Source organism: Cololabis saira, chromosome 2 (assembly GCF_033807715.1).
Source record: "Cololabis saira isolate AMF1-May2022 chromosome 2, fColSai1.1, whole genome shotgun sequence".
Lineage (NCBI taxonomy): Eukaryota > Metazoa > Chordata > Actinopteri > Beloniformes > Belonidae > Cololabis > Cololabis saira.
In genome coordinates, this window is record NC_084588.1 from 46,044,276 (window position 1) to 46,059,099 (window position 14,824).

The window sequence follows — 14,824 nt, forward strand, 5'->3', positions numbered from 1 at the left end:
CCTCTGTTCCAGGAGGAGGCGAGCCGGCGCCTGGGTAGATGTGAGCCCAAGGTAATGGCCAGGCTGGTGGACATAAGCACGCAGACAGATCCCGTAGTCGTGCTGTCCTTGGCCCAGGCCGCCGTGCTAGGTCTCATCTCCCAGAATGAAGTGTTTGGCGCTACCATTGCACCCAACGGCTTCTACACCGGCGAACCGAAAGAGTCCCCTGCACCCCCAGTAGACGGAGTCGACTACGAGTACGCAGACCAGCTCATCGGAGCCAACGGAGATTACTTAGGAGATAACTTGGGAGAAGACGGTCAGATGCAGCCCAGCTGTAGCCAGAGGAGGTGGCAGCAGGGTCCACCCCAACACCCCGATGTGAAAATGGTCCTCCCCGATCGTCACGGCCTCCAAGGCCCCGACGTGTCCTTGTCCCTGGTGAAAGGGGAAGTGGTGACCTCCGGGTTGTCCTCCTGCGTCCACATGCTGAACAATATGGCCCCCAGAGGGGGTTTGATTCAGGTAGATCCGGCCACGCTCCGAGTCCCCAACAAGAACTGTGCAGAGTGTGAACGGGAGGTAACGACCCACCAGCAACCCAGCACACACGGCACACACGGCCATCCCCCTCCGGCCCAGGTGGCCCACCGGGGGGCCGAGCAGGCCCACAGGGGACTGCAGGGCCAGCGCCCCATGGGCGGCCACGGCCGAGGTGGCAGAGAGGAAGAAGAGGAGGTGGAGCACCAGGGGAACGCCATGATGAAGCCCTCGCAGCAGGAGGAAGCCATCAGCAGCTACTTCCAGACCAGTGAAGTGGGCAGCTACGACTCAACGGAAATGGGAATGGCCAACGAGTACGAGGACGGCAGCCAGAACATGATGTGGACAGACGGGTCTGGCGCGGCGCAGCACCCCCAGCCCCCGCACCCCCAGCCTCCCCGTCGACACGGCGGCCGCAGGGTGGACCGGCTAGACATCAACATTCAGATCGATGAATCCTACTGCGTAGACGTGGGGGACGGTCTGAAGCGCTGGAAGTGCCGCATGTGCGACAAGTCCTACACGTCCAAGTACAACTTGGTCACGCACATCCTGGGCCACAACGGCATCAAGCCGCACGCCTGTCCACACTGCGGGAAACTCTTCAAGCAGCCCAGTCACCTCCAGACGCACCTGCTGACCCACCAGGGCACGCGGCCCCACAAGTGCACCGTCTGCAAGAAAGGCTTCACCCAGACCAGCCACCTGAAGCGGCACATGCTCCAGCACACGGACGTCAAGCCCTACAGCTGCCGCTTCTGCCGCCGCGGCTTCGCCTACCCCAGCGAGCTGCGGGCGCACGAGGTGAAGCACGAACGCGGGCGCTGCCACGTCTGCTCGCAGTGCGGCATGGAGTTCCCCACGTACGCTCACCTGAAGCGGCACCAGACCAGCCACCAGGGCCCCCACACCTTCCAGTGCACCGAGTGCAACAAGTCGTTCGCCTACAGAAGCCAGCTCCAGAACCACCTGCTGAAGCACCAGAGCCCGCGGCCTTATACCTGCTCACAGTGCGGCCTGGAGTTCGTGCAGCTCCACCACCTACGCCAGCACTCGCTCACTCACAAGGTACGGCCGGCTCGCACTCTCACTCCCGATCAGACATCCAGGCCGCTCTAATTATAGACGCACTAATGTCACCTGTATAGACCATTAAGCACTTGAACCTTTTTTTGTTTTTTGTTTTGTTTTTATGATCTCAGAGTAAAAATAGACACAAACAAAGGAGTGTTATCTCCATCCTACTCCCTAATGACCAAAATAAGGCTACACCTGTGTATTCAAAGGTCTCGTCTCTGGTTTCTTCTGTCCTTCACGCACTGAGATCGGTTTGAAGTTTGCCTGGTAAAAGCTCTTTGCTTTGCAGGGTTCCAGTCAGCTGTTCTTTTTATTTTTAGATTCATGTTGTGACTAAATTTTATTTGGATTTCTGAGGAGAATTGCAGTGAGATGTGGTTTTCATGTCACCCATCTCATTGTTGCTTTTCTGCTTGTCTGGGATACTGGATTTTTTGCTGGTGTCCACCTGAAGCTCAATGTTGACACATTTCTTAATTTTTGCTTATTTAAATTTTTTCTCAAAGTTGAGTTGATCATTGTATTCATGGCAGCTGCCGTAATTATGTTGGGAAAGAGGTAGAAAAGGTAGAGGAAATTAAAAAGTTGGGGTGGAACTTTTCCATTACAATCACTTACATGACACTAGGACTGCAGCTATCGAATACTTTAGTAATCGAGTATTCTACTGAAAATTCCATCGATTAATCGGATAAAACATATTTTTGTTTAGTTAAAGAGCAATTATAAATATACATAAGATGTTAGATGTTAATTGACATTACTAAGAATAAATTATATAATCCAGTAGGTTCATGGCTGTGCATTTAAAAACCCTGAACTTACACCAGTCGACCAAATTCACTGCCTTCACTCAAAAAACTAAGGATCTTACCAAGAAGTTTTCATATTTCTAACCTAAAAATGCCGTTACACCTGATAACACACATCACTTAAAAGGTTAGCTGTTTTTCCCACGTGTTTCAATTGAACTTTCATTTAATTTTAAGTTCTAGTTAAGTTTTAAGTTAAAGTATAAGATTTTGAGTTTTGGCAGTGTTCAAAATAAACTTCTGAGACCTGCTGTATTGGAGCACATTAGGCACCAGATCTACTTGATGTTTTATCCATCAATGACTACAGAGATAAAACTGAAAACTACCCAGTTAGCTTTATTACGTTTTTATTTTTTTGACATTTTCTGCCTTTTCTTTTAGTTAAAACTGTAGCGGGAACAGATGTTTAGAGGAACCTATGTATGTCCTGGGTTAGAGGGGGAACATATAGGGGAACGGACCAGAAGAATATAGCGTGGATTGAAAATAAAAGTTAAGCACTGGGCTACAAGTGTCTCCCGTCCGGGCCATTGCAGACTGCCTGAGCACATAGATATATATATATATATATATATGTTTATGCCTGAGCATGGCATGTTACAAAACAAACATATCTGCCGCCTCTTTCTTCTTCCTTTACGTGCTGTACCAGCGCGCTGTACCGTCAGCGCGCTGTGCCGCATTAAATGTAGTCCGGGCGAAATACCTGCTTTGAGCTGCAAAATTAAACGATTCCTCGAGGCAGAGAAAATTCCTCGATCATTTTTTGTAATCGAATTATTCGAGGAATCGTTTCAGCCGTACATGACACATTTTCACGAGATTAACTTTGCAGACATCCTCTGTAATTATTACAGGTTAACATAGATCCCCAGGTTATTATACTCAGTCAGTACGAATAAGGCATATATTTCACTATTCAGTTAGGAAGTGTGATCTGGGGACATCACCAGGAACGCCACTAGTTTTTAAAGAATTTCCTGTACAGGACTGTCTCAGAAAATTAGAATATTGTGATAAAGTTCTTTATTTTCTGTAATGCAATTTAAAAAAAACAAAAATGTCATACATTCTGGATTCATTACAAATCAACTGAAATATTGCAAGCCTTTTATTATTTTGATATTGCTGATTATGGCTTACAGTTTAAGATTACCGTAAGATTCCCAGAATATTCTAATTTTTTGAGATAGGATATTTGAGTTTTCTTAAACTGTAAGCCATGATCAGCAATATTAAAATAATAAAGGGCTTGCAATATTTCAGTTGATTTGTAATGAATCCAGAAAGTATGACATTTTTGTTTTTGTAATTGCATTACAGAAAATCACAATATTCAAATTTTTTGAGACAGTCCTGTATATTGACAATTTATGCCCCATTTGACTGGATTAAACTCCTCTGGGGACCTGCAGTAGTTTGTAATAATTACAGAGGAAGTTTGTGCTTTTCATACAATGTTCACGTGCCATGTCTGAGATTTTTTTTTAAAGAAAGGCTTCTGCTGCAAATTACCTACCAACCCTAAAATTATCTCATGACCTACACCGTGGTCGCGAGATAATTTTAATCCTGTGCAAATGCACATCTAAGTAATTTAGTGACTTGTGGGCAGGAATCTTTAAAAAGAAAGTCCCCTCGTTGCCTTTTAGACCTCTTTCCCGACATAAACGTGACAGCTGTGGCACAGCGAGGTATTATATAAGGTCTTAAGCCTAGATTCCTCCACATAAACCGTAACGATATAGTATTTTTGATGGATGAAAATGTAAAACAATTAATCAACATTAAGATTCAGAGGGTGATGTATAAAACAGGAAGTCCAGATGAGATGATGACATACGTTGCTGCATCAGGCAGTAAAAAACATTTCATCTTGCATCAAGTTCAAAAGCTCAGACCACACAAAACCTTTTAGCTTCAATGGAAGCTTGTTACGTTTACCCTGACGTTTACTGCTGCTGTTGCAACTTAGGCACATGGGCTGATGTCACTCATCGAAAAGTGACATGGAGTCACTGTAATCTAACCGTCTGATCAGGTGATTGTCTAATAAAACAGGAGGCCTCGTCGTCATTTCCGGGGGTCGGTGTCTGTGACTTATCCAGTGGGAAGATGTAGGGGTGTAAGTTTAGAGCTACTGCAGGTCAGAGGTTATTTTACTACAGTAGACAAATACAGGACTGTCTCAGAAAATTTGAATATTGTGATAAAGTTCTTTATTTTTACTTTTTGAGATAGGATATTTGAGTTTTCTTAAGCTGTTAGCTAGGGCTGGGGATCGATTCAAATATCAAGAATCGATTTGATTCCGATTCTTAAGATTCAGAATCGATTATCAGGATTTGATTCGATCCGATTCGATCCGATATTGATTTGGGTTAGTGTTATTAAAACAGTTTTTTCAGCTGTTGCATGAATTATATGACTATAGTTCTGCAGCATATTACTACTAGTATTATATTGAGATTCAACAGCAAGTATTGCAGCTAATGATGCTGTAAGGACCAATCAGCTCCCAGAATGCTGATAGAACTGAAACAGAAACATCGTGGGGCAGAATTACCAAACAGATCCAGGGAGGAAACAGAGACGGATGAAATCGGTTTTATTTTTTCCCCATTTATGAGAATTTGGTTTTTAACATTTATGCAAATGTAACCCCAAGACAGTATAATAAAGCAAAGAAATATAGACAATTTATGCAATTATAACTGAAAACTTTAATGTTTTCATACCTTTAAACATTTTTAAAGGCAAAAACATGGCACCAGTTATTCTCGTGTCCAACAAAATATTCCTTTTTTGGTTATAAACAAAAAAGTAATCGATCTTTAGACATATGAATCGATTTTTAGGAATTAATATGAAAATCGATTTAAAATCGGAGAATCGATTTTTTTTCAACACAGGCCTAATAGTAAGAGATGATCAGCAATATTAAAATAATAAAAGGCTTGCAATATTTCAGTTGATTTGTAATGAATCCAGAATGTATGACATTTTTGTTTTTCTTGCATTACAGAAAATCACAATATTCTAATTTTCTGAGACAGTCCTGTACATGTTTTTTTTTTTTTTTTACACATGACAATCATTTCTCACACAGATGTTTTGACTTCATCGTTCCAGATGCCTCATCTGTAGTTTTACAAAGAAATGTCTAAAAAGCAAAAAGTACTAGAACCAGAATGGATTAGTATGTTTTCAATTGTCAGCACCAAGGATTTTTCAAGTATTTCCCAAAATAGCCTTCATGTGAATAAAACGTCTGCAATTGTTCCCCAGCAGCAAGGACAGACTCTTACAGGAAACTCATCCAAGAAATCACAATGTGAACAGGATTATTCTTTGCTTTGTAGATGAATTAAAAGTCTAAATGGATAGACATGTCCCACATTGACAAGTATAAGTGGTGTATTGCTAAAGATTTATGCAAATGCTTTTCCTGCCAGCTTCACTCATCACCACACTCAGAGCAGTGAGTCTTTTCCAGGGGATTATTATTTCTGCTGTATGCTCACTGCTCCCCCTGGTGGACACCAGGAACAACACGTCTGTTGTGCAGACTGTGGGCGTAGGAACAGTCTGACACATTTGTCTGCTCTTACAAACGCTGTCTCTCAATCCACCCATGACTGGTGTAATGCATATTTGTTATCTCTCAACAACCCAAAATCCCCAGATTCAGTCCCAGGGTTGTTCTCTGCAGAGCGGAGCGGATGAAGCAGCAGCAGCGTGTTTGTTTGGAGGACCCTCAAGGCCGAAGATGCCTCTCTCCATGTCTTAGATACTGTAGATTGTCTCTGCTGTTACCTCCTCCTTCATATTCAAACACTTCCTGTGGCATCTGGTCAGAATGATATAATCATCTATAGAAAGAGCTTCTTCTTCTGGACTAAAACCCCCTCATTTGATACATCTAAAATGGCTGCCATAGACTTTTACAATGCCACAGAAATGAGGATTACCTCACAGACGGATGTGAGTAACACACGATAGTGATCGGTTCTGCCTGTAAGAGCAAACTCTTGAACTTCCTCTTTGGCCTGAGTCAGTGCTATGAAGTGCTGTTTGTTGTGCGTGAGCGCTTTGTAGCAGAAGTTGATACAATGCTGTGGACCTCAGTGTCGTGGTCCTTCTAACAGGGACCGTCTCCCTGTCAGGATTTACAGCAGTGGTTCCCAACCTTTTTTCCTTGCAGCCCCTCCTACTTGTGTCTAAGACCAGCCAGTCCCCCCGACCCGTACGTACTAGCACCAAAATAGTCTTTAATTGAAAAAATTAACATGAATTATGTTTTTTTGATACATTTCTCTGTGGTTTACTATGTATACATATGACTTTGTTTTTCTCCAATGTCACCAATTTATAAAATACGCACAAAAGGACATAAAAGGACATAAAAATATTTCTGAAAAATGTCTCTTTTAATACGAGACCAACATTTTTTAACATTTTTCCTTTAACAACCTGTGGAAGTAGATTAAATGTTGAGTAATGATATAATAATAAGGAATGAAATAATTTCCTGTGTTTGTCACCAGTGTATAAAAAACACAAAAAATATTCAAGACATTCATAAATTATTCCTAACAATGTCTTTTGAATGACTCATTCGCAAATATAACTTTTACATCTGCATAATTTCAAAGCAGACAAAGTTTTGCCCCCCCAGAGATCTCTGGCGCCCCCCCAGGGGGGCCCAGACCCCAGGTTGGGAGAAACTGATTTACAAGATACAGAGGAAGGAGGTTTATGTTTGCTGAGCAGCGCTTCAGTCTTAACCCTGAACACGTTTACATGTTTTTCTTAATAAATCTAAATTGATATTTGTTGACCACCACTCAGACAACGTTGTAGTAGCTAACAGCACTTTCTTATGGGATACTCGGAAACGTCCAGATAACTATCTGAGGATTATCATGATGGTGAAGAGTAGGGTTGTCCCGATCAGGATTCTTTAACTCCCGATCTGATCCCGATCATTTCAGTTTGAGTATCTGCCGATCCCGATTTTTCCCGATCCGATCACTTTTTTTGGCTCCCGATACATTTCTGATAATTTTTCCCGATCAGATACATTTTGGCAATGAATTAAAAAAAAAAAAAGGACTAAAACTAAATGATCCCAAGTTTCTTTTATTGTCCATTGGAACAACATGGACATTTATTTCAACAAAGCTTATCAGCTCTGGTGCCACAAAATGTAAAAACATCAAATCCAGTCAAACTCACAAGCACAAGAAAATTCAAATTCTTTTTGGCTTAACCTTAGTGCAACATTCTGAATGGATGAAATGAAGCAGCAGCTTAATGAACATAAACAGATATAACATTTCACAATTCAAACATGTAAACCATGATAGTTTCATCACTTCCGGCCAATGCAACGATGTATAAAACGATCTAATATATATTAAAAACATTAATAACTAGGTATGTCCCGATACTTTTCTGGCCGATACCGATCGATCGGGACAACACTAGTGAAGAGTATTGAAAAATGAAAATTCTTGCATATTTAGACGTTCGTTGATATGAAACTGGTGTAGTTTCTTTTTTTTTTTTTCCTCTGTCTGTATGATTTTGTTGCTCTAAATGTTGCGTGCACAGATGGAAATTTAGAGAGTATTTTCTAATCTGTCTTGTAGAGTTTTGCAGATGTTCAGGTGCGTCTCAATCAAATACTTGGTTCAGTATTTGTTAGATTTTTCCAGCGTGAAAGAATAGTTCAGAGGTCCATTTCACTTATTTCACTGCAGTAAATACGCTTCAGGGCCTGCCACTAATCTCCTGAAGGTTTACCGTTCCTTGCAGCTCGGCCTTTCTTTGCAGCATTTACTAGACTCCCAACAAGCCAGGCATCACGCCATGGTCTTACGTGGCAGAGCCATGAAGTAATGGGAGAGAAGTCTTGGCTACAAATGAGGTGTTTCAGCCAGTTCAGGAGTCATTTTTGGAAAGAGAAAGACCACGTTTAGTGGATTTGGGGCATTTTAACCCTGCAGAGCCACTGACGATAAAGAAAAATCCATTCACGTATACCGTGACCTGTTTAATCTTTACCATCAGCTGTGCGTTTCTGTAGTAGCTCCAAACTGTGACTCTGCTGAGAGCTAAATCAATACAATAACGTATCTTGTTATTTAAGGATCACTGTCTTTTCTTTTCATGAAAATTTCCCTCTCACCTCCGTCTTCACAGTTTGAAAATGTGTCTCAAACATTCAGCCTGCTCTGGTTTTAAATTTCATAACCTGACAACCATTTTCCGGGGTCTCTGCTGTGTTTTGGTGACTCGCCTGTTTGCTGTTTGTGCTTGCAGGGGATGAAGGGACACAAGTGTGAGGTTTGTTCACGGGAATTCACCCTGTCGGCCAACCTGAAGAGGCACATGCTCATCCACAACAGCGTCAGACCCTTCCAGTGTCACGTCTGCTTCAAGAGCTTCATCCAGAAGCAAACGCTCAAGACCCACATGATCGTCCACCTGCCTGTGAAGCCCTTCAAGTGCAAGGCGAGTGTTTCCACTCCCGGATGCCGGGGAGTTTGATTCCATTCGGTTTAATGCAACATTTATGTGAAGAAAAGAAAATGATCATCAAAGGCCCAATCCCAATACACCCCCTACTTTCTACCACTAGCCCTCCCTCACTATCACTACCCCTAAAAAAGAAGGGACAGATTTTATGGCACTTGAAATCTTCCCAGGGGCCTGTCCCAATACTCCCCCTACCCCTACTTTCAGCACCACTAAAATCAGGAAGCTGAGCCTACGGCGTAGGGTACGGCGCGCGTCGCCGCGTAACCTACGCCGTAGGCTCTGCGTTGGTGTAACGCTGAACCATAAATCAGCCTTTATTCTGGCGTGATCTTCGCAACAACGGGCAAACGAGTGATTATGTACATTCACTGAGTGAATATTATGAAAGTAAAATATATATTTCTCGCTAGAAATTTAATCAAAACGCATTTTTATGCAGAAACTAACTCAAAATATTGATTTTATTCACTAAAAAATAAGAAATGTCCGCCATGTTTTTTTTTTTTTTATTCAATCTGCAAATGACGATGAAAAGCATTCTGGGAAATTTTTCTGGCCCTAGTTCAGCTAGTGAGCATCGGAAAACCCTTGATCCGTAAGGACAGATTCACAGCCACTACACTACTTTTCTTCACTCCCCCTAGATGAAAAGAGGAATTGGGACACCATTACCCTCACGGGAACGTGCAAAATGTAGGGGTAGGTCTGAAAAGTAGGGGTAGGGGGAGTATTGGGACAGGGCCTAAAAGAACGAAGAAGTAGCTTTTAATCGTTGATTCTGTCTCTAACTATCATCTTGTAGTTACTGCTTTTATAGTTCATTGTTTATGTCTAATTATCTTTTTTTTGAATGTCCAGGTGTGTGGCAAGTCTTTCAACAGAATGTACAACCTGCTGGGCCACATGCACCTCCACGCCGGCAATAAGCCCTTTAAGTGCCCGTACTGCACCAGTAAGTTCAACCTGAAGGGAAACCTCAGCCGGCACATGAAGGTCAAGCACGGCATGGACGTGTCACCGGAGGGACAAGGTGAGGCCTAGAGTTTACCGTAGATCCTGTACCACTCAGTACGTTTACAGATACTCCAATTGAGATCGAGCTTTTAGTGCCAGATAATGCGGACGTAATTCGTTATTTCAGCATGTACAGGACTGTCTCAGACAATTAGAATATTGTGATAAAGTTCTTTATTTTCTGTAATGCAATAAAAAAAACTAAAATGTCATACATTCTGGATTGATTACAAATCAACTGAAATATTGCAAGCCTTTTATTATTTTAATATTGCTGATTATGGTTTACAGTTTAAGATTAAGATTTGAGATGGGATATTTGAGTTTTCTTAAACTGTAAGCCATGATCAGCAATATTGAAATAATAAAAGGCTTGCAATATTTCAGTTGATTTGTAATGAATCCAGAATGTATGACATTTTTGCATTCCAGAAAATAAAGGACTTTATCACGATATTCTAATTTTCTGAGACAGTCCTGTATACGCAACCCTGGCTTAGCCGAGCTACTGACCGTCCCGGGACCGCCCCTTCCGGAAGTGATGACACCGCGGGAGCGGGATTAATAACAGTCATGACATCACAACAACACGGTAACAGAAGAAAAAGAGGGAGACTTTATGTGCATCTTACCTGCAACATGATCCGGCTTAGTATGTACGAAATTTACAGAGCTGCTGCATCATTAGTGTCCATTTTTTCGCATGTTGTCATCCTCCTTCGCTCTTGTTTACTGATTGTACCTGAAGAACGCCAACGCGAAAGTGCGTGTGACGCTGCGGCGCAGAGTCCAACGCACCTCACTCAATAACCGATTTTCTCCTCGCGCATGTATACTCAGATTTCTCAGAAACTTCTCAAAAACCGCACTGACTGACAAGGGTAGAGGATTTATCCCTAGCTTGTAATTTACCTTTTGAAATTAGCTTTGAAAGATATGAATGCTTTAACCGAATGGCTCATTTGTTTCCCATTTCTGCAACTTTAAGTTGCAGCTTCCTCACACACTTTTTTGGAAACCATACCGTTAATCTCGCTGGTTGAAGGGAAGTGAAAGTCGTCTGGCCGAATCAAACGGCTGTATATGAAAAGATTCTTCTTGTTGCCATTACTTTTATCATTATTCATGACTAATAAATGCAACCTAGAAAACGTCGTTCAAATATTCATTTGTATTCGTTTTCCCTCAGAAGTTCTACCAGAAATCGAAAGCCAGGGGGATTATGAAACCCAGAACTTCAGCTTTACATCACCAGACAACATGGACAATGGTGGCTCCCAAAACCTGACTAAACTCACCACAGCCAACATGGACGACATGGAGGAGTACTACAACTTTGGGAAGGATACGAGCACGTACACTACGCCATGAGCGCTGGCAGACGAGAGAAGATGCGTTTGTTTTTTTTTTTCCTCTTTTCTTTTTCTTTTGAAGGCTGAAGGAAATTACAGAGTTGTTGCGGAGGCTCTGGAAGACTCTGGGAAAGTGCGACTAACTCTTTTAGGTTTGGCCTCCATCCAGAAGAGCCCAGATCCGACGGACAGGGACGGACAAGTACGGAGGAGTACGGAGGAGCTTCAAAGGAGTTTCAGCTCTGTTGCCTTTAACAGAGACAGAGGCTGCTGAGGCGCCTGGAACTCCTTTTCATGGGATTACTTCACTTACTGACTCAAAGACTCGCTGATAAACCCTCAAATCTGTATGTTGTGTGTATGTATCAGTAATTTGGGAAAAAAAAAGAAAAAAAGAGCTGCAGTTGCAGCTGCAGAGCCGTTGGTTACGCTTAATGTGATAGAAGTGTATTGTTTGTCATCTTTGTTCATTCACAACCAATGTATGCCCTTATATTTTTGACTGAAAGTGCCAGCTAGAGACATTTTACAACCAAGCTTCCACCGTGTCAGATATTTACTCACTGTATATTGACGTTTTGATACATAGTCACAACATATTCATAGGTTTGAATGCTCTTAACATTATAGTTGCCCGTTTGTTCCCAGCTGTCCATGTGCGTTTAAGCAGGTTCAGCTTCCAATGCGTTTGTGCTTTTTCTTTACATTTTAGTTTTATTTTATTTGCACAGGACATTGTGAACGTTTTTTTCCTCCAGCAGGGCACTTACTACCAAAGTTGCTGCTGCGTCATGTCAGCTGAAACCTGAAAACGCAACAGCTGGCGTGTTAAAGCCCTCGTATTGTACAAAACTGTTCTGCAACACCGTGTGTTTACCCAACATTTTTGTTCCACATGGTTCAGCTTTACCTTAATAATCTGTCCCGTGTAGTGAATATACCGCTCTAGTTTTTTTAAATACTGAGTGAATAATACAAAGCACTTTTTCATTTAAAACCTTTACTTTCCCTCTGAAGGCTGTTTGCAGTAGGAGTGATTTTTATTTGCCACAAGAAGAGCTTGGGAGAAAATAAGATTGTACCATCTTTATCAACCCCCCCCAAAAACAATGGCAATATTATTAAACTCAAGCAGATTTGTTTCCCCATTTGCAATCTGCAGATCTCATGATATAGTTATTTCACAGTTGTCTGTTCGAGTACGAGCTGAAGAATGAGCGCTTTGTTTGGAGAGTCAGCTGTTCGGGTTCTTTGTTGTTTGTGGTTTCAGCACTCTTAAACCAGGTCCGGCTTCACTTCACTTTGAATTCAGTTATTTTTTATTTTATTTTTTTCTTCCAATAATATTTCTGAGCCATCAAGGGGGAAAAAATGAATAAAAATGCATTTAAAAACCTTGCGATGAAAAGACGATGACTGAACTGATGGTGGACGGACACCCATCGTTCAGCTCCACTTGTCCTGCCATGCAGGTCAGCCTTGATATGCACACTGAACCAGAGCAACGGTCGACTAGTTCTTTTCTTTTTTTTTTTGGAGATGAAAAATATTAAACTGAGACCTCATGGAAATTGACTGAATTATTTAATAAAGGTTCTGTAGTTTAAATTATGAATATGACTCTCTTAATTTGTCAGTATGGGGGAACAGCGGTGAAATGTCGTAGTTTCCCCGAGGATAAACACCAGCTGGTTGTTTTGACACCGCGGTTGAATTGGTTTGATATTGGATATTATGAATTCAACACCCATAAAAGTTGTGATACATACCGCTGATTTTGGTCAAACCACTTGTGATGTGTTCATGGTCATCCAGACTATATATCACAAGAGAGTAATTATTATAAAATCATATTATGGGCTGATTTAATGAGGTTTAATGAAAACAATCGGCGTTATGTATCACAAGTTTTATGGGTGTTGAATTCATTAAACCTAATTAAATCAGCCCATATATATGATTTTTTTAATAATTACTGTTTTGTGATATATAGTCTAGATGACCATGAACACATCACAAGTGGTTTGACCAAAATCAGTGGTATGTATCACAAGTTTTATGGGCGTTGAATTCATAATATCCAATATCCAATATCAAACCAATTCAACCACGGTTGTTTTGACGCGCTCGCCTGTCCTCGCCTGTCCTCTCCTGCCGCTGCGAGGTTGGCGTTGTCCAATTTAACAAAAATATTCTGCAAATCAGTTTGATAAACGGGTGCACGAAAGACAAAATGAGATATTTGTGAATGTTTTACGTTAGAGATACATAATCCTGTCACCCCTGCTTCAGCATTTGTCCTGTGAGATATTGGTTTCCTATTTTTGTTTTTTTGAACACCTCTCTCTTCGTTTGCCTTTCGGGTTCTTTGTGAAACCTCAGCACCCGTCGTAAATGTACACTCATGAATTTGTCAGCTGGTTTATGGATGTTTTGGACTTTTCCTGCTCTTTCGTTTTAAAATCGTTTCCTTGGACGAGATTGATCGCGTTGCTCAGAGATGTGGTTCTTTTAAGGCTGCAGATATTATTAGGCGGGAGCTTTTTAGCAGTTACAGGGGGGCTTTCTTCCAGGAAGAAGGAGGAAAAAAAGAAGGGGAGGGGGGTAATCTAAATGGTAATTTCCTGGTCATCTTTGATTGAAGCCCTTGCTCCTTTTCTGACATTTGAGTGAAAAGAAGGGATGGAAGTAAAGGAGTGGCCTTTTCTCCAGCTATTGGTTGGTTATGAAGTTGATGCATCTCAAGACTTGAATCTCAAACGAGCAGAATTAGCTGCAGGTGTCTGCACATCTGAGTGCACACGTTGGCTTCAAAGCAGCACCCAAAAGGCGGAGAGAGGAGGTACTAAGTTCTGTAATGTTCAGGATTTTAAACGCCAGTTGAGATGAACATTGCAGAGTTTTCCGCTGAAGCAAGATGAAGTTATTCTGCTTTTAAAAACTCTTACAACCAGTACTCGAGTTGAGGGGGGGTGGCATCCCCCCCTGAAATAAAAATTGTCAAAATCATCCCCCCTTTCCATCCCTTATGTCATTTCATCAATGAATGTGGTATTACTGCTATTTCAACATTTAGAGTCATCACCAGAAAAATAACACCAGAAAAATGTTACAATTCTCACCTGTTTCAAGTAAATTTTCACTTTAAATAAGTAGGAAAATCTGCCAGTGGGACAAGATTTATCTCTTATTGCAAGCAAAAAAATCTTGTTCCACTGGCAGATTTTTCTACTTATTTCAAGTGAAAATCTACTTGAAACAGGTGAAAATTGTTGTTTTTTCCAGTGATGAGTCTTGTTTTAAGTGTATTGAGATTTTTTTTACTAAAATGAGACATTTTAACTAGAAATAAGACAAATATTCTTGTTAAGATTTTGAGTTTTTGCAGTGATCCATTTTACTTATCCTGTGAAGGACAGAGTCATATTGATAAGTTCAGAAAACTGTTTTTTATTGTTGTGTTTTGATGTATTTGATGTAAGCCCAGTGGATATT

At 41.4% G+C, this 14,824-nt stretch overlaps 1 protein-coding gene across 2 annotated transcripts in view; it reads left to right on the plus strand.

The window, feature by feature from the left end:
• znf710b (zinc finger protein 710b) overlaps positions 1-12,937 on the plus strand; it is a 33,560-nt gene extending 20,623 nt beyond the window's left edge. The window contains exons 2-5 of one of the 2 annotated variants that reach the window (XM_061746526.1): positions 13-1,593; positions 8,745-8,936; positions 9,822-9,993; positions 11,170-12,937. In XM_061746526.1, the coding sequence (XP_061602510.1) occupies positions 55-1,593; positions 8,745-8,936; positions 9,822-9,993; positions 11,170-11,348 (2,082 nt within the window). In that variant the 5' untranslated portion in view covers positions 13-54 and the 3' untranslated portion in view covers positions 11,349-12,937. Of the gene's footprint in view, positions 1-12; positions 1,594-8,744; positions 8,937-9,821; positions 9,994-11,166 lie in introns of both variants that reach the window. The other variant, XM_061746518.1, reaches the window with a different exon arrangement.
• Positions 12,938-14,824: the final 1,887 nt, after the last annotated feature.